Below are 18,673 nucleotides of genomic sequence, written 5' to 3'. Positions count from 1 at the left end.
TTGCAGATACTGAAGGAATTCTCTGGAGCACTGGCCCAGTCCATGAGGCAAACAATAGGATGGGGTGTGGAACATGACGAAAGGCTAGATTATTCTGGTGTGTTATTAGCAACAGGCAGATAGAGGAATTCACACTGTAAACTACCAGTGCTTAGGGTCTTACAATTTTAGAAAATTCAGAAGTACTCAAAAGCACATTCATATCCTGTAAAAAAAGAATGCATTTACTACAGGCTACAGTTTTAATATAAGTAAATACCTTCTGATTTTTTTGTCTCAATGCACAATGTCATGAATTCAAATTGTAGCGAACACAAGGGCAGAAAATGTGTCACTCATAAAATGACCTCAGTTTCTCACGGTCCATGTAACTCCAGCCTCAGCTGCACCAAAACACATGACCACCACATTATGCGCCTCACCAAGGGCAACGGCAGTGGATGCCTTTGGATGGCAGGGAGCCATCAGTGTGATGAAGTGCCCGGGGTGACAGACCTCAGCAGCTGCAGCCAGATCAGCACTGCAGCCCGGTGTGGCTGCTTTTTGTCAGCGTCATCCCTTCAGCACAAAGACAAGATTCACATGGTACCCTTGACGCAGCACCCAGCATTCAAGTGGACTGAACTGGTCCTAGAGGGATTTCCCAGACCCAGGCTCGTTGCAACACCCATCTCCCCCGTCTAAGACCGCTCCTGAGGCCAGAGGGTGTGCGAATGCTGGCAGCAGGCTGGCCTGGGCCTCTGTGATGGCAACAGGGCCTGGACGCCGAGCCCTGCTCGACGCCTCAGCGTGGAGCCCAGCCCCAAGGACCAGCGGCGACAACTGACTTTCTGGGGACGAACCGCTACAAGTACCGAGGGCACAGCCCGGCGGGGTGGGGGGCTACCTGCCTGCCCCGGCGCGACCCACCGTCCTACCCGGAGACTGGGCCCTCGCTCTGCCGTCCCGGGGCGAGGCTTCCTGCGCTGGGCCGCCGCCTTACCCAGGAGCCAACCTCCCGGGCTCCCGCCCCGGCGGGGGCAGGCAGCAGATCGCTCCTTATGCAACCGGCTCAGGGGAGCAAGCCGCCGCCGCCCCGCCAGCAGCTCGGTGCTGTCCGTGAGTCCCGGGGCCGAGGGGGGGGCTCTCGCCTCAGCCGTGGTGAGGGCAGAAGCTCCCGCCCTGCCCGCCGGGGCGGTGCCGTCCCGCAGGTGCGGGACCCGCCGCAGGAGGGGGGAAGCTGAGGCAGGCGGGGGGACGGCGGCCGTGCCGGGGCTGAGGCGGGAGGCGGGGGCGAGGTGCGCGGCCGGCCGTCGCCGTCGGCTGCTCGGCTCCCCGGGCCCCGCTGCTGCCTGAGCGGGGCTTGGTGCCGGACTCCCCGAGGCGGCGGCGCGCCTCGCTGCCGGGGGGGAAGAGAGGGTGGGAAAAGCCTTGGCCCTCACCGGCTTTCTCTGCAGAGTCCGCACCCGGCCCGTCTGCTCCCCGCGCCCCGGCTCCGTCTGTCAAGTCGCCTGGCCGTAGGAAGATGAGTCGCTGGAGCCACCTTTATCCACTCCCGATGCTGCCCTCCTGGGTACCGGGGGCTGCCGCCGGTGTTGTCTCCTTGCACCTCATCCAGAAACTCCTCTTCCCCTATTTCTGGGCTGACCTGAGGTACCTGCTGAAAGTAATGGTGTATGGGGTGACGGTGGAGGTGTACCGGCTGCAAGGGAGGATTGTCACCGTCCTGGACAAGTTTGTCAAGCTGGCTGAGAAGCAGCCCCACAAGCCCTTCCTCATCTATGAAGGGATGGTGCACACCTACCGGGATGTGGACAGGAGGAGTAACAGGATAGCACAGGTCTTCCTACAGCACGGGGCTCTGAAGAAGGGCGACACGGTAGCCTTGCTGATGGGCAACGAACCGGACTTCATCCATGTGTGGTTCGGACTGGCCAAGCTGGGCTGCGTGGTGGCTTTCCTCAACTTCAATGTGCGCTCCAGGTCTCTCCTGCACTGCGTCAGTAGCTGTGAGCCCAAGATACTGGTTGTGGGAGCAGGTAGAGTATACGCCTGATTCATACATCCAAAGCTTTTAATGTCACACCATGCCGGTGTGTGTCCATCCAGCTCCTTTATTGAAAACCTGATTTTCAGGTGTTCACAGAATGAAAGAAACCGAGGGCTAGAAGCGGCTCAAGAGATCATAAAGCTTAAGCCTCTCAGGCAGAGTCAGGTATATCCATGCTTTGGGGACATTCTTTTAACCTTTTCCTGAAAAATGTGCATTGCAAGAAAGTTTGCAATGTCAAAGTACAGCCTGTTCCAAGCATTTAATTACTTCAGTAGATGCTTAATGTGTCTCAGAAAAGATTAAAATGATCTATTAAGAATAATTTCCCATTCATTTCAACTAGTCAATTTTAATCTTACTTAAGTCATGCACTTTCTTATCCTGTACTATCTCCGCATCTTTCTAGAAGGTCTAAGCTCAGACTGTACAACCTCTGCTGTAAAACTGTTCACAGAGGTACAATAGTCTTCCAGGGACTAAAATTGAGAGGTTTTTTTTACAGATGCAGCACATAGGACATTGATTTGTAATAACCAGCATACTATTGTCATTGGATTGTGGAAGAAATTGCTGTGTTTGAATAGGAGATAATAGTGTTTGTTGTGTAATTTTATGAAGTATGACATTTTTATTAAGTGCTTCAAAAGATTATAAAATCTTGATGTAAGCCTAGTGTGCATTGCATATTCAAATTGGGCTTCAATTAGAGATGTATAATCTGAACACAGATCCAAAAACTAAACTTGCCTCAGTATTTATGATCAAATGCAAGTGAACCTGCAATGCTAAAAAACCCCACACAGAACCTTGACATTTGGTTGGAGGAGGATGTTTCAAAATATTAAATACTAATGTTGTCCTTCCGTTCTAAAATTATAATTTCAAGTCTACTCTGCCTTACTTCTATTTCACAACTTCTTGCCTTATTTGTATTACACAGATTGTAGGGTTTTGCATCCATGACACCTAAATGGTGGAATCTCCTTCATCTGTTCTCTGCTGCTGCAAATTTGTGCTTTCAAAAATTGCATATTTTTAATTATAAATTTTGTCATTCTAATTGTATATGGTATGCTGGTTTCAGACTGCTTGGTAATTAAAACAAGCTAGTGAAACAAAAGCCAATTTAAATATAATCCCAAGACACAGCTTCTGAATTGACAGTTTTGCTGTCTTAATAAAAAAAATCTCGTTTAATACCCTTTCATGAATATGTGATTTTGAGTGTATGGATTGAGGAGTGAAATTAATGTTTAGGATATTCTTGCTCATTGACTATGGTGAAGGAGAACTTTGGATCAAAACTGCCATCTAAGAGTAGCCTTTATTAAAAGGAGATATTAACTAATGAATGAAAAGAGCATTTGAAAAGCAGGAACCGGGTCTGTGTTTCTCCACTCTTAATTTGTTACTAGCAGCTGATGGTAAGAGCGCCTATGTTGAACTAACTTGTTCAGGCTCTGCTTCTCCTCACAGAAGAGGAGCTATGTGCAGACAGATAATGCAACAGAGATACCAACAAATTAGTCTCTGAGCAGGTCTTTTACGTGTTGGTTGTCTTACTTTATCCATGGGTTCTAGTCTCTGCAGTAAGTTTGTCAGTCCCTTGAGCCTGCAAGGCTTCACAGTGTTCTTCTTTGGGATGTAGAGGTTTGTTTTTTTTATTTGTATCTGTGAAAGGAGTTGAAGTTCTGTTATGTCCTTTTTTATTGACTACATTATATGGAAAAGGAACCTCTCCAAAGGACTCCAGGTTTTGTAACTGAAGGTTCATATACTACTCAGTGACTGTGAGAACTAACTCCTACCACGCTTGAAACAAAAACATATTTTACACAATTATGGTACATAGTAATTTCCTCCTTATGTTTACAAAAAATGCAGAGCATTATTTAAAACTGAGGTTACACAGTCAGATACTTCTCAGAGGTCTACTGAATATCTTTTTGTCCAGTGTTAGTGAGCGTTTCAAGGGATTCTTCCTTATCTTGGAAGCTATGGCTTACGATACCTTTAAGTCATACCTAGGTATGACTTAAACTTTCTTGTGTTTTTTGCTCTTCTGGCACCATTTTCCACAGGATTGTGCGTAGCTTGAACATTGTATACTTTTTTGCAAAATATTTACCCTAAAAACAATCAACCTGTGGTCCAATATCTATCGTTGTCATAGTCAGGCATCATGTTTGGCAACCAAGATTGTTGGGTTTTTTTTAACCAGAGATTAGTATGTAGTGGTATTATTAGTGTACTATTTCTGCAGAGTGGAAATTCTAATTTTCAAAAATATGTAGTTTTTTCACCCTCCACAAACAAATACAGGCTTGAGTTATCAATTCCATTTCTTTTAACAGTTACAAAACTATCTTTCCGATATTTTGGATAACCTTCAAACTTGTTCATATACTACAACATGGCAGAAATCATCCCCTTAACAATTTGACTATTAACTATCTATGCTGAACAAGAACAAATTTATTGTTGATATTCTTGTCTGTAATGGCACCGGGAACCCGTATTCAAATCCACTTAATGTTAAGATTTTATTTGTGCTGAAGGGAACCTTCCACCTTCTGCTAGTATCTGGAACAGTTCCCACAGATAATTGTTTATTGCTAAATCTTCCCTGCTCAGAATGGTGGTGTAGCTTTCCTCTTCATGAGATGATTGCATCGTGTAATTTCCTTTGGTATATCTTGTAATTTTTCCAAAATGCTTTTATTTTTTACAAATGTGATACCTCTATCCAAATAGGCTGGGTGCTATTTACGGTTCCATTTTCTTCCACGCCTCGTTCAGTCTTTCATGCTGCCTCTTGAAAGATCACTCTCATTTGTGGAATTTGTACTCTTCAGGGTTTTTTTTGTGCCTGCGGATTTTTCAGAGGTTGTGGTTTGGTAACCTGGTCCAATTAGTATCATCTTGTCTTTCATTCAGCACTTGCAGTCAGACTTTCTTCTGGTCTGACAATTCTCTGATATTTTGGTTGCTTTTTCTAACTTCTGATAGGAGTCTTCCAATAGTACTTAAGTTTTAGGGGTTTGGTTTTGACTTATATATGCTATGAACTCTCATCAATTGAATGTTTTATTCTTAAGCCTCGGATATGTTATAAAAACTTCAAAATTTCTCCCTCTTGTCTGTTTCTTATATGAAATGGATATCTCTAAAAGGTTGAATTTTTTTCTATGACAGCAATTTTCTTTTAATTTATTTAGCACCACCTAGTAACTTGTTTTTTTCCTTCTCATCCAACCACAGGCTGTAAGGCAAATGTAGACTCTCTGATTTGCCAATATTTAGACTTTGTGTTCCTTTCCAGGATTTCCATTTGCCTTTTGAGGCAGAGAGAGAATTTTTGCATTTGTCTGCTGTGTTCCCAGAGCACTGAGCTCTTGCTTTAATTTGTTGTGTAACATTCTCACACTTCCATTCCCAGAAACACTGTCTACCACCACTCCCATTCTGGGGAATGTTTGTTGAAAGAGATTCAAAAGCTGGAGTTTAAAACTGCCTTTTTAATAAAACAGCTGTTAACTAACATGTAAGTGAAGGAGGAACTAGTAAAGGAGAAAAAAAGAAGCTGTATGCCCTTCCCTCTATCAGACTGCCAGCATTAGCTTACTCTAAAAGCAATCTAACCCATTGAAAAGGTGTTCATCCTTACTATGTTTGTTACCAGATTAAGCAACCCTTATTCATTTAAAAAATACTGATTTAACAGAGCAGTAAGGTAGTGCTTAAAATGAAGGCACCTTTTAAGGCACTGTGTCCTTTCTAGTGAATATTTCTATTCATTGGAGTCTTGCTTGAACAAGGGATTACGTTTTATCTTTTGGACAGTACCTGTGTAACGGCAATACTATTAAACAACACTTAGAATCTCGTGATGCCCCAGAAAGGTACAAATGGAATTTGCCAGTGCATTTATAGTGTGTTGCTACTCAGAAGAGTTCAGCTCTTAGTAGGACATCCCCGGTTGCCATCATGACTTCTGATGCAAGGATTCAACTGTGAAATGATTGCTTTACTAAACTCCATGAGATTAGCCTTTGCTGTCAGGACTGATGTAAACTATTTGGGGAGTGTACCTGCTGCAGCCTGTGGGCAGCGGTGTGTGCAGCGTCCTCTGTGTGGGCCTGCTTGAACAGGGGTCTTTGGCCAAGATGACCTCCAGAAATCCCTTCCAGCCACAGCCATTCTGTGATTCTGCAGTTCTGTGCAGAAGTACATCTCCCAGCTGTGCACGTATAGCACTTTCCTGGCTGGCATTCTTTACCTTTGAGGCACCAGCAGTGCTTTCTGCTGCTGCTGAGTGCATTTTGAACTTCTTGCCATCTGAGCTCAGAACCAGGGTTTATACTGGCAGGAGTACAGTTCAGACAGAAGCGTGTCTACATCCTGGAGAAAGAAAGTAAACAAACTCTTTTGGTGTTTGTGAATTAAGGTCATATGGTATTATGCACAAGTAGCAGTATCATCTCTCGTATGTTAGTCACTAAGTGAAAAAAAACATTTTGTCAAAAACATCTTTTTTTTAACTATTTGAAATAAAAAGCTATTTAGACGTAAACATTGAGGACAAGGAAACCATAGAAGACCTGAAGAAGACACTCTGCTCTATTAGACGCTGTATCTCTTTGATCACTTGCTTTTACGCAGTCTGTGTTTGTCACAGATGGCCTTTGAGCAGAAAACAGTGCCAACTGTGATTCCCAAACCATTTTCTGTTTTACTACCTTTACTGTTTTCAATGGCATTTCAAGATACCAACACTTACCCTTAGCCCCAGCTGACTTGTAATTTCTGTTATTATTACTTAGTGAGAATAAGTGCTGAGCATAAGGAGTCACTTGGGGGATCAAGTACAAATAACAATTATTTTCTAAGGCCAGACAGTGTGGGCAAGATTTTGGACTTGCCATAGCTTACTGAGCATGTCTACCAGGGTGCACATCAAAGTTATGTAAGAGGCATTTCATACAGTTTTCCTTCCGAGTAACTTTCTGTTCAGTACAAGTTGATCTCATAATCTGATGTATTCCTTTCATCAGTGTAGGACTGTGTCCTTGCCAAGAGGCTGCATTGTTTCTTTGCTAGAAAATAACATAAAAAGCCTTTTGTGCAACTTGAAACCTAGGACTGTAGTTCAAAGCCAAAACATATTTTCCTTGCTTTCTCAAAATATGTAACTGAGTTAATGTGTTCATTTAAATTGAATGTAATAGTTTCACAAACTTTTGGATGAATAACGAAAGGCTTTAATAGCCCGGGGCGAGAAGGCAAAAAAAAAAGTGGAGAAGCATATTCATCTTGACCAATCACAGATATTTTTTTCCCAGTAGAAGCCAAATAGTTAGCAAATTGTGAATATTCATATACAAACTATGTAAACAACGCACACAGAACTGCCGACTACATTGCCAAACTTCAGATAAGCCACCATTTCTTCCAAAACAAATAAACCAAAACCTGAATATATTTTTGTAGTGTAAAAAGCAAACAATTACTTGAGACAAACCACAAGCTTAAATAATTAAATTGATGTACTATAATTGCTTTCCTGTATGGTAAAGTACACATACCAGGTACTTCCAGAAATCATCAAGTTTAGGTCCTCCAAGAGGCCTGTTTTTGCCTGACATATGGACAAGACGCTATGTAAAGACCGATGAGTCCTACACAATGTCTGGCACAGAAGTTCTTTGTTCATGGAACAAAACATTACTTGACTATCATTAGAATTATTCTTTGGAAATATATTAGTACAACTGAGAGTTATCTTCAAAAACCCCATGCTCCTGTGTATTCCAGAAGTAATTTTCAGTTTCTGGCACCTTGAATGCAGCTGTTTTAAATTACCCTTTCTTATTCAGGAAATCACTTACTGTTTCTGCTGTTCTCTGCTATCTAACTAGAAATTTCTTTCAAGATAACGTATAATTACAAGGTGTTCACATATTCTTCCAAGTACTAGATTCGTGAGTGCAGAAGAAAAATTCTATTGTATAATAGATTCATAGTTCCATAGTAGTTAAAAAACCAAGCAAGTCTCTGTGCAACAAGAAAAAACATAGGTTTTCTGAGTGTTTAGAGAAACAATAAAGATTGTGTATGTTTAATTTGAAGATTAATCTTAATTGTTTAGAGTAAATATGTTTCAGTCTACTAAATGCCATCCTCACATTCTTGACTCTTAAATGATTGTGTTTGTAGAGTTGAAATTAATAGTTGCCATCTTTCTTCCTTTGAAGGAAGGAAAGAAAAGAGGGAAAAGTAAAAAGAAGAGGTAAGTCCTCTTCTTCTCGACAGTCTTGCATTTTATGTTACGCAAATACGCAGAGAACTTGGTGCACATCTTATCTAGAACTTCTGAATCCTAAAAACTTATAAATATTTGTGAATTTCTTCCTGTAGTGCAGTCCTAAACAAAAATGTCTTCTGAAGAGAAGTTAGGAGTTGGTAGGTAATACAGCTTCATCTTCATCACTTTCAAAACTGTAAAAAGCAAAACAATTCAAGGAAATGCAAGAAGGAATTAATTTATCTATGGAAAATAAGGAAATGCCAAAATGATCCATTTGGTATCTGCAGTACTTAAAAAGGGTAATACTCACTGAGGGGTTTTTTGACAGGCCTTTTGCAAGAGGATAGTTTTCAATTAAACAATAGTTGAAATTTCATTTACAATTACACTTTAATTGTTCAGGATAATTTTGCCTGATGACTTGTATCGGGCTGTTTTTCTCAATATTTGTAAGTCATGTTTGTTACTTGGAAGGGACACTACAGAGGATGGACAGCTGAGTCTGGTTCAAAGGAAGCTAGAGGAGCCAATAAATTCTTAACAATCCTTAACAATTAACAATACTTAACATTTTGCTGGCACTGTAGTTGGAGCAACTGCACCAATAAAGAATGACAGAGAGTGCTATGTTCTTTTACTATTTTTGAGAACAGAAATGGAGCTCCAGCCACTTCTGACACCTGTGTTTCTTTTGCTAGGTTCTCAGCCTAATTTGTACCTACACAAACTATCATTAGTTTATTTAGGAGACATATATGTATATATATGCAAATAGGAAGACAAAAATCAGTATTAGAAGGTAGTAAGAATATAGTTATTCTGTCTCTGTAAACCTGAAAACCTAAAAAAAATCTGTCTCTGTATTCTGTTACTCTGTAAACCAAGTAAACACTTGGTTTACTGGTAGCGGTTTTTCATTAGAAAGCACACTGTGGAATTTTCATATATATCACTTGAAAAATATACCCTAGTTTTATAATATGACAGCAAAACAAAATTAATATGCCAATGAACCTTTACTTGCAGTCCGTCAGATCTCCTACAGTTAATACTATTGTCCTTAACATTATTTTTTATTCACATTTTTTCATTCTATTACTACATATAGTGAGAAGGGACTGTACTCCAATGATTGAAAAAAGGACTATCTGTTAGATTTTCATTATTATTTGGGTGATTCCTTCCTGAAACCATTTTGCAATGCAAGGAAGGTAGAAAACAAGAATTTTAATGTTGTGCTCCATCAGATCTATTTGCTAATCATTCAGAAAATATATAGAACTTGTACTTAGTAGGCTTTAGGTTTGTAAGACATACGTTTAGTTAGCGACAGTAGGCTGTATCTCTGTTATAGTAATAGACACTAATATGTCATTCATTAAAATATATACAGCAGTCTGTCATTAGGGAAGTAGTTTTCTGAAAGATTAAATATCTTCAGTTATTTTGGTGTAAAATTTATGTAAGGGTATTCTGTTAATGGTGTCCATATTTAATATTTGCAAAATGAGCTTGGAGTTGACACCAGGATTTCAAATGCGGGCTCTGGCAGTACCTCGTTATGAGGTTCTTGGTGAGTCATGTCAACTTTGTTTGTTTATTCATCTATAAAAACTGAGATAATAACATAAATTTATACCCACAGGGATATTTGCAAGATTAATTACATAGGCTGAGATCCAGCAAAGCACTTAAGTGTAAATGAGTCTTTAAGTATATGAATAGTTCTGTTGAAAGCAGTATTATTCCTATTCTTGAGAATTTTCCTGTATTGGTACTTTAATGCCTGTGCAGTGTTCTGAAAAAGTGACAGATTGTAAAAATGCTTAGAAATATAAATACCAAATGTATTACTAAGGATTGGCCTCTATTTATATTTTTTTCTTTTTGTGTAATCCATCTCTCTCACACAGTTTCTTTCTTAATAAGCAAACAAAATAGATCTTAGTTATTCATCTGTTTTTATTTTATAAAAGTGATTTTGTATGTACATTCAGGTAAAAGCCAATAGGAGGAATGGCTTTCAGTGAATGAACATGCGATTATGAGAAAATAAAATTGTCTGACATACCCAAAATCAGATTCTTTAAGGTATCTCAAACACTCAGAGCACTACATAAACAGGCACATGGCTCTTTGGCAGTGTTTGAATAAGCCATGGGCCTGTGTCGTATTTCTATTCTGTGAAATTCAGGTACCTACATACATGATATAGTTTTTCATTTGTGTGTTTGTTTTTAAATTAGTCACTTCAGTGCTTTTGAAAAAAATACTGTTTGATGAGAGATTGTTGTTGAGGGCATCCAGGGAAACCTGCAGTGTAATTACCAGCTATGTATATATATATTTGCCTTGCATCTTCAACAGATTTCTTCATGATTTATTTGAAGCTGAAGCTTAATTACACTTCATTCTGGTCTCAGCAATGATCAAGGGTTTCCCAGAATGAGGTGGAAAGCAAGAGCTAATAATCAAGGCTCACCCATTTGCCTTGAGGGCTAGTTGACAATTAGACCTTGTGGGGTCAGCAGTATTTTTACCACATTATATCCCATTTTCAGTGAATTTTAATTCTAGTTCATCATTATTTTATTGAATTTATTTATGTCCATATTTTTATTACAGGAAGTAAAACTTTCAGAGGAAAAATACTTTATTCACTAGTTTTGTGAAGACATAATGTAAGTAATATTATTTTATGTTTATTTTTAAGATTTGCTTGGGACACTGGAAGAAATTCTTCCTAACCTCCAAAAAGACGTTAGTGTTTGGATAATGACCAAAGATTCCACTTTTCCAAGCGTGCATACCCTTTTAGACAAAATAGAGGCTGCATCTGAAGACCCCGTTCCAGTTAATCAACGCTCTGCCAACAACCTCAAGTCAACTGTTTTATATATATTTACTTCAGGAACAACAGGTACAGGTCTCCTAGAGAATCTATATTTTCCTTCAGTTTTCATCTAAAAACTTAATTTTTCAAAAACTCTAATTTTTTTGGTTCATCTTTTCATAGTAGAATAGAATATTTCTTATCTAGAAGCATTATGGTAGAAAATAAGCATGTTTCTTGTCAGTGACCGTTTATATTCAGTGATTTATGGGCTTCTCTTCTTTTTTTTCCTGACACATTGTGCAACACTATGGCCTCTTGTTATATCACAGTTAAGGTGTTTTTATAAAACATTTTGCTTTTTCTGTGGATTTACAATGATAATAAATATTATTTTGTGATCGCATACCACAGTGTACCTAATATATCTAACATTGTATGTAGAATTTTAAAAAACAATCTTCAAAGAAGCAAATAGATATTTGTTTTTTTTTTTCATTAAGTCATGTTGTATGCAGGTCACTGTAGAGACAGAAAATAGGATTAAGTTACTAGCCTTTTAGTTTAGAAACAGATGGCTGAATTTATTACCAGTGCTCCAGCAGCTAAGAAGCTAAGACTTTGAAAAAACTGATCACTGACATGAAAAGCAGCATGATGTCATTAAGATAAGCAGATTGGCATTCTCATTCAGCTGAACACAAGTTTTAGTCACAAGAAGATTTAAAAGAAAGGTGTGTTTTATGGCTTTGTTCCGTCATACAAATAATTATTTAATTTATTTCCTGCGGGTTCAGGGGGAAAATTAGGAAATAAGAATGTTAGTCTGTAATAAAAAATAAAAAAACCGAGGAAGGTATAAATATTGTCAAGAGGTCAGGTATGTTTGTAATACTATTAATATAAGTATGGTTGAGCTTGCTGGTTAAAAGTAAGGCATTTTAGCTAAAAAAACCATTATAGAATTCTCCAGGTGGGAGGATATTGTTGTTATAACTACATTCAGAATATCTGTGTGAAGTCTCGAATTTTAGTTATATAGAATTTAAAACATTTTTGAGTGCTTGTATGTACTACATTAATTTACATTGGATTTCTTTTATGTACTATGTAGCTAAAATAACAATGTTTGTTAGTCTGAAGGCTGTGGAGTAACTAATTCTAATCTAAAGTAACTGAGCATTTTTACACTTTTTGATAAAACAAGACCATAGAGTTGCTCCTAAAATCAATGACTGATAAACTTAGTTAAAAGAAAGAAGTATCTTCCATGGTCTGTAGTTGGCTGTCTGTAAAGGCAGAAGGAAAAATCTCAGGACTCTGTAGTGCACTTCTTGCAATAAGTGGTTCATTGGCAACATAGGCTTACTGCGTTTTCTCTTTAGCGTGATGGATTTTGGAATAGCTGTGATGTGTAACTAGCATCTCCATAGATCACACTTGCAGTTAACACCTCTGGTTAAGTCTTCAAATAAACACTAGCTTTGCTAGAATAGGAGAGAAGACTTTCTGTACCATTACATTTTTTGAGATTGTTAACAGTTTTCACTGTTCATGATCAGGACTCAGACTGAAATTTGTGCATGTATGTGAGAGCATATATGATGCAAGAACACATCCCCTACTCAAAATAACAGGTGCCAGAGCAGTAGCCCAAGAAGCTCTTGCGTGTGAGTCCGTGTGTTGCTGAACAGAAATACTGCGCTGAACCTGAAGAAACTCATTAAGAACAGCTTAACTGGAGGGGACTTTTTCATGGATTTTTTCTCTTTAAATTCTTCCTAGTCTTCATAGCGTTCTAAAACAAAGAGGTAGACTTACATGTACACATCTTAGATAAGCACCCACTACGTGATCTACTTCATGTAGATTCCATACCTTTCTTAATTATGTTACAGTCACTATGGCTCTTGCCTGAAAGAGATCTAGTGTGTTGCGTCGTTATGTTAAAGGGTCCATATGTACAGTAAATGCTTTTGGCCCTTTGTTGCCTCTAGATAATTTCATAGGGTGCTAACCATGTTTCCACCTATTTGAATTTAGTTGACATCAGATTAAATAACTAACAGACAAGGTTACAAACTGGCTTATGTATCTTTATGTGTACAGAACAAACATGCAATACTGTATTAAACAGCCAGTTGTCTATTAACAGCCATCTGAACAGATGGCTGAAAATTTGCTTAGGGAAGAAAGAATAGATTCTTCTATTTTCTTACACATGGAAAAAAAAATTGGGTTTTCTTTAAGAGAAGCTTTATGCATGGTTTTGTGTTTTCATTACAGGTCTTCCAAAGGCCGCAGTCATCAGTCACATGCAGGTTCTTAAAGGAGCTGCTGGACTGTGGGCTTTTGGTGCTACTGCAGAAGACATCATTTATATTACTCTGCCGCTTTATCACAGTGCAGCATCTCTTCTTGGCATCGGTGGATGCATAGAATTGGGTAGGGCTTGTTTCATTTAATTGTGTTGCTAATAGAGAATTAATTATTGTAAAAATGTATCAAACACAGTTAGGTTCACTGCCATTAGGGAAGCTAATGCTTTGCTGAAATCAAATGAATAGTCTTTTTGAAATAGCTTTACATTTCTGTATTTGGGGATGTGGGGTCTTATAATAGCGAAGGAGCTCTTACAAGCTGTCTTTGTGGTACTGGAGAAGAATTAGTTATAGTCACTGGTGTCACAAATGTTTTTACTTTATTTTATATTTAGGTTAAAAGGAATTTAAGGACATAGGTAATATTTTGGCAGTGTGTACAGTGCATTAGTATATGTACAGACTAAGCATTGTATGGTGGAATAGAACTAAAATATATTTTGGTGAACTGAAAAAGACTGACAAGTACATTTATAGTAAACATTCAGCTTTGTCATAGATCATTAGATGATATGTAACTTTTTTTCCATTTTGCTGTTTTGGCATGGACAGTAAAATACATATTTTACTGAGACAATGTAGATGTCCTTAATGACTCTTATAAAAGATTTATTTGGAACTTGATGGCAAATACTTCCTGTTTCCTGAAGAATCAAGGACAAGTCAGAGCAAGGGAAAGATCATTGGATTATGGGTTAATTCTGTCTGAATTTGCATTGATGAATACTTGCTTTGTTGAAAAATGAGGTTTCAGTGATACCCAAATGATTTGCTAATTCAGGCTGACTTTTCTGGATGTTTTCAGTTAAACTCTTTTGAATAATGTTACAACACCAACAAAGAGAAGGTGTCTTCTTGCTTTTAACCTCTTTACTGTCTCACCAAGGAGGAGGCTGGGTTCATCTCCCTTATTTGTCTACCAGGTTTGAACACACATCTTCTAATAAAGCAGCTTAAATACCGTATAGTTCTCTGAATGAGGCTGCTCTTAGTTCCTCTTATGTCCTATTTTTTAGAAATAGTGAACATAGCTAGCTAAGCTGCCATATAGAGAAAATGCTTAATTTCCTTTTCTGCTGTTTCCATAAAGGTGCAACCTGTGTATTAAAAAAGAAGTTCTCAGCTAGTCAGTTTTGGAGTGACTGCAAAAAGTACAATGTGACTGTCATCCAGTACATTGGAGAACTTTGCCGTTACCTTTGCAGCCAGCCAGTGGTAAGCGGAACCAAAATGATGGTTATTCGTCTGTAAGTGATGTGTACATTTATTGTTCTTAATGTGGTTGTGTTAAAAGGGTAACAAAACTGTACTGAACCTGTCCCTCAGCCCTTCTTTTTATGTGAGGTTCTTAAAATATTTGGTGATCTGTAGACTGTAAAAAAGCCCAAATGGCATGAATCAGGAACATGTTGAAGTGTTAAAAGAAAAGATTTCAACACTAAAAACTGGATCAGTATAATTTGGTGAAAAAATATTCTTTCAAAGTTTCACAGTGTAAATTCAGAAAACCAGGACTACTGTTCAATGTCTTTTCAGAATTTTCAAAACTTTGTTTCTTGGCACATAAGTATATCAGAGGTCTCAAGTTTTGTAGTTGATGTTTTAGCGCAGTTTTGGCTCATGGAATGTGCTTGTTTTGAGACCATCTAAACCATATTTTAAAATTTGAAAGGGGTTTTGCCTAGGTTAGCAGCTCAAAGGACGAATGCCTTTTGTTCCAATTAGGAAGCTATTCCAGACAACAAAGCTAGTTGTCAAAGTGACATTCTTCTCTGCAACTGTGTTAGCCCTAACTTGAAAATACTTCTTTTCCCTTGGCAGTCCAATGATGTGATGGTCTATCTACATGGTATCAAGTATGAAGTATGCTGAACCTGTTGTAATTACCAAGTATAGCTGACTGAGGTTAACTGAAATAACTGGCTGTTAACTGATAATTAACTGGCTGTTTTCTGATATGTTTCTGTATCTACCCATTGATGATAGAGAGAGCCCAGGATGTTTAGGCTAAGCTAAATGTCTAAAATTCATTGAAATGAATTCAAAATGTAGAAAATAATATTGACAGGATGGATATACCCTGTTGCATAGCACACCTAACTGACTTTCTATCCTCAAATGCTTGTGCTAAATGTGTCAAAGTGAATATGGAACAAACATAGTCCAGTATGAACTAAAAGTCATTTTGCTAATGCTGGCAGCTTCCAACCATTTATGAGCTCCAGGTGTTCCTATTGTGTTTCAATAATAAATCCTAAGTGTTACATCATATATTATCTTACCCGATTAAGCATTTTAATAAATGACTTTACACAGTTACTTATGATCATAAACAGCTTTTATTTTGGATACTAAATAAAAATAAACAAAAACTTCCAAGTACTTCCATAACTTTAAGCAAAAAGAACTGTAACTACCTTTAATTTAACAAAATGTTCAGGAGAACACAAAGAGATTTGTGAAAATGTACGAAAGCTGGATGCAATTGTTATCTCTTTGAACATTCTCCCTTTGCCTCTATCGTAATTTCATTTTGTGATTTCAAAAAATTAACCAGTGTTTTACTTCCTTGTCAATGAATTTTATTGAATTGACTCATCTCTTGGGAAATGGTGTCAATAATTCAAATTAATTAATCTGAAAATTCTTTTCTAATCCAAGTCCTCGTTTTATGATTTTCCAGAAAAACCTCCTTAAGCAGTTCTTATAATTCGAAGACAATGCAAATCAGTCTTGTTTTCCAGCACAATAACAATTTGCATTAATATCTCAAGTTGCTGACCCAAGAATGGAAAAGGTCAGTGTTCATAAGACATTGGATTTTTTTTTCTCCTGAAGATTTTTAGAAACATGTTCAAGTAATGTAGCGGTGGGTCATAGATCCTACAGCACTATCCATGCATGCCTCAGCAAGGAGAGTGTTGTTGAATTAAAGAGGGCATGGCTGACGTCCCACTGACCACCACTGGTTGTGATGTGAAACCAAAGTAGCAATACCTTTATCTCTCTCTTTCTTTTTTTTGGTTTGTTTCTTTGGGTTTTTTGTTGGTTTTTTTTTATTATTTGTTTGGTTTTTAAATTTATAATAAAATAAACAAAAAATTACAGGGTAACAAAAAATCAGAGACCATAAGGAAAATCAAAACATACGAAGGGCCTAGCTTTTACAAACTGGGCTTTTTTCACTGCTAGGCTAACATGATTTCCCCGAAGTCATCTTGCTTCTCTCCAACACTTGCCAACTTTTGCTGTGTTTGCAGCCTCAGATGCTAATTGCTCCCCTTTTCTGTCCTTTAACTGCACAGTTAGAGCACGACATTTTGTTTTGCCCATTTTATCCAGTTCAGTATCCTGAAGCAAGAATGATAGATTGATATACTTCATTTTCTAAAACAAACTCTCATTTTTAAATCCATATCAAGCGATCGTAGAGTTTAAGAAGTTTTAAATAAGTTTAAGAAGTTATTTATACCATCATTAACTGTTTATATACTATATTCGTATATATAGTATTTTTATATATAGTATAGTATATTTTATAGTATTTGTATATATAGTATTATATAGTATATACTATATTTGTACCATCATTAACTATTCATTAACTGTATAACTATTCTATTTATTAATTTATGTGCATACTTTCCAGGAGCTGGCATGTCTAAACTCTTTGCTCTGTGAGTCTATGGGGTTTTTTTGGTTTTGTTTTGGGTTTTTTTTTTGCTAGCTGGCTAAAGAGAAAAGTAATGTACCTCATCAAGAAAAATTAAAATTATAAAATTAATCAGTTTGACAGCTAGGTACTTGAAGAAAAGTAGTAAGTATTTTTCATGTTAAGACTGGAAGAGAAACATGTTCACACAAATAAGTGGAACGATTTCAAATATGTTATGCAATCCATTATTATCTTTCAAGTAGGTGAAATAATTTGCCCAGTTGTTATCTCTCTTTAAGTTTCATTAACTAAAAAGCACTATATGTACTGGCAGCATGAGAAAGATACAGCTAATGCAAGTTTTAAAGCTCTGCGAAGATATTAGGTGGGCAGTGTTTTCAAGGTTAGAGTACCATACAGCCCTTCTAATGAACATAGATTAAAACCACAGTAATTACCTCAAGTACTTCGTTCATTTATTTAACGCTAAATTTGAAATAAATGGTATATTTCTAATAGTTGGAGGCCACATTGTGGCCTTTTATTTCATAGATTCTGAACAGAACTTTTGGCAAGTCTCTGTAGCATATAGACTTTTGGCTTAGCTTTCCGTATTAGTTTTTTCTTGTTTCATCTTTCTGCCTCCCACTCACATCTGCAACAGCTCGTGAAGACTCTTTTGCAGTAGAATTTTTTGAAACCCGTTCTGCATCCAGTTCCGTTTAGTAACCTGTTGTCTGGAAAGAACATTTGTTAGAAAAGGAAGTTGTCTTTTTTCCTTAAGTACGAGTACAAAGACTTTGTATTATGTGATGTTCATAGATTTTGCTGGGCTCCTAAATAAGTGAATAAACTTCATGCCTGCCCTCTTCCAAGCTTTTTTTCTGCAGTCTTTTGATTACAGTGAAAGTACAAGAGCCAGCATTGATGGCTAGTAGCCATCAGTAGCTACAAAATGGATTCCGCTCTAAGATATTAGCATGATTACTCCAGTGAAAGAGAATATTCAGCAAATTATTAACTTGGTCTTGCTGGCTGACATTGCTCAAAACCTCTATTAACAGTGATCTATGAAATTTCAGAAGTATGGCATAGCGTAGCTCCTTATTTCCTCTCCAGGCAAAGGCCTTGGCAATACTTCTCTACTAATCTGTGGATACATTTTACTTCAAAGGTTGCAACACATTTAAAATTTAACATTTAAAGTGTATACAAAATCTTCCTAATGTACTTGCAGATTCATTTCGAATTTGAAGTAATGAGCTATTTATATAATGCATAGCGTCCTGAAGCTTTTGGAAAGATATGAATGGTAATGCAGCACGTCTTTCCTGCTTTTCCATAAAGGAGACGTAAATCCTGAAATGATTTACAAACAGAGGCTAGAAATCAGTTTTCTTGATCACTGTATCCTGTCTTCTACTCTCATAAGCTGTCATACATTATGACATTAATTGTATAATTT

The 18,673-nt window shown here is 37.8% G+C and overlaps 1 protein-coding gene across 4 annotated transcripts in view; it reads left to right on the top strand.

Annotated features, from left to right (window-relative positions):
- The first annotated feature begins 1,002 nt into the window (after positions 1–1,002).
- Positions 1,003–18,673, top strand: part of SLC27A6 (solute carrier family 27 member 6) — a 41,533-nt gene continuing 23,862 nt past the window's right edge. For 3 of the 4 annotated variants that reach the window (XM_054186905.1, XM_054186908.1, XM_054186904.1), the window contains exons 1-5: positions 1,003–1,098; positions 1,437–2,018; positions 11,053–11,259; positions 13,459–13,617; positions 14,644–14,768. In XM_054186905.1, the coding sequence (XP_054042880.1) occupies positions 1,041–1,098; positions 1,437–2,018; positions 11,053–11,259; positions 13,459–13,617; positions 14,644–14,768 (1,131 nt within the window). In that variant the 5' untranslated portion in view covers positions 1,003–1,040. Of the gene's footprint in view, positions 1,191–1,436; positions 2,019–11,052; positions 11,260–13,458; positions 13,618–14,643; positions 14,769–18,673 lie in introns of all 4 variants that reach the window. The other variant, XM_054186906.1, reaches the window with a different exon arrangement.

This window comes from Rissa tridactyla, chromosome Z (assembly GCF_028500815.1).
Source record: "Rissa tridactyla isolate bRisTri1 chromosome Z, bRisTri1.patW.cur.20221130, whole genome shotgun sequence".
In the NCBI taxonomy this organism is placed as follows: domain Eukaryota; kingdom Metazoa; phylum Chordata; class Aves; order Charadriiformes; family Laridae; genus Rissa; species Rissa tridactyla.
The sequence above is the reverse complement of the archived record's forward strand: the minus strand, read 5'-3'. Positions and strand labels throughout refer to the sequence as shown.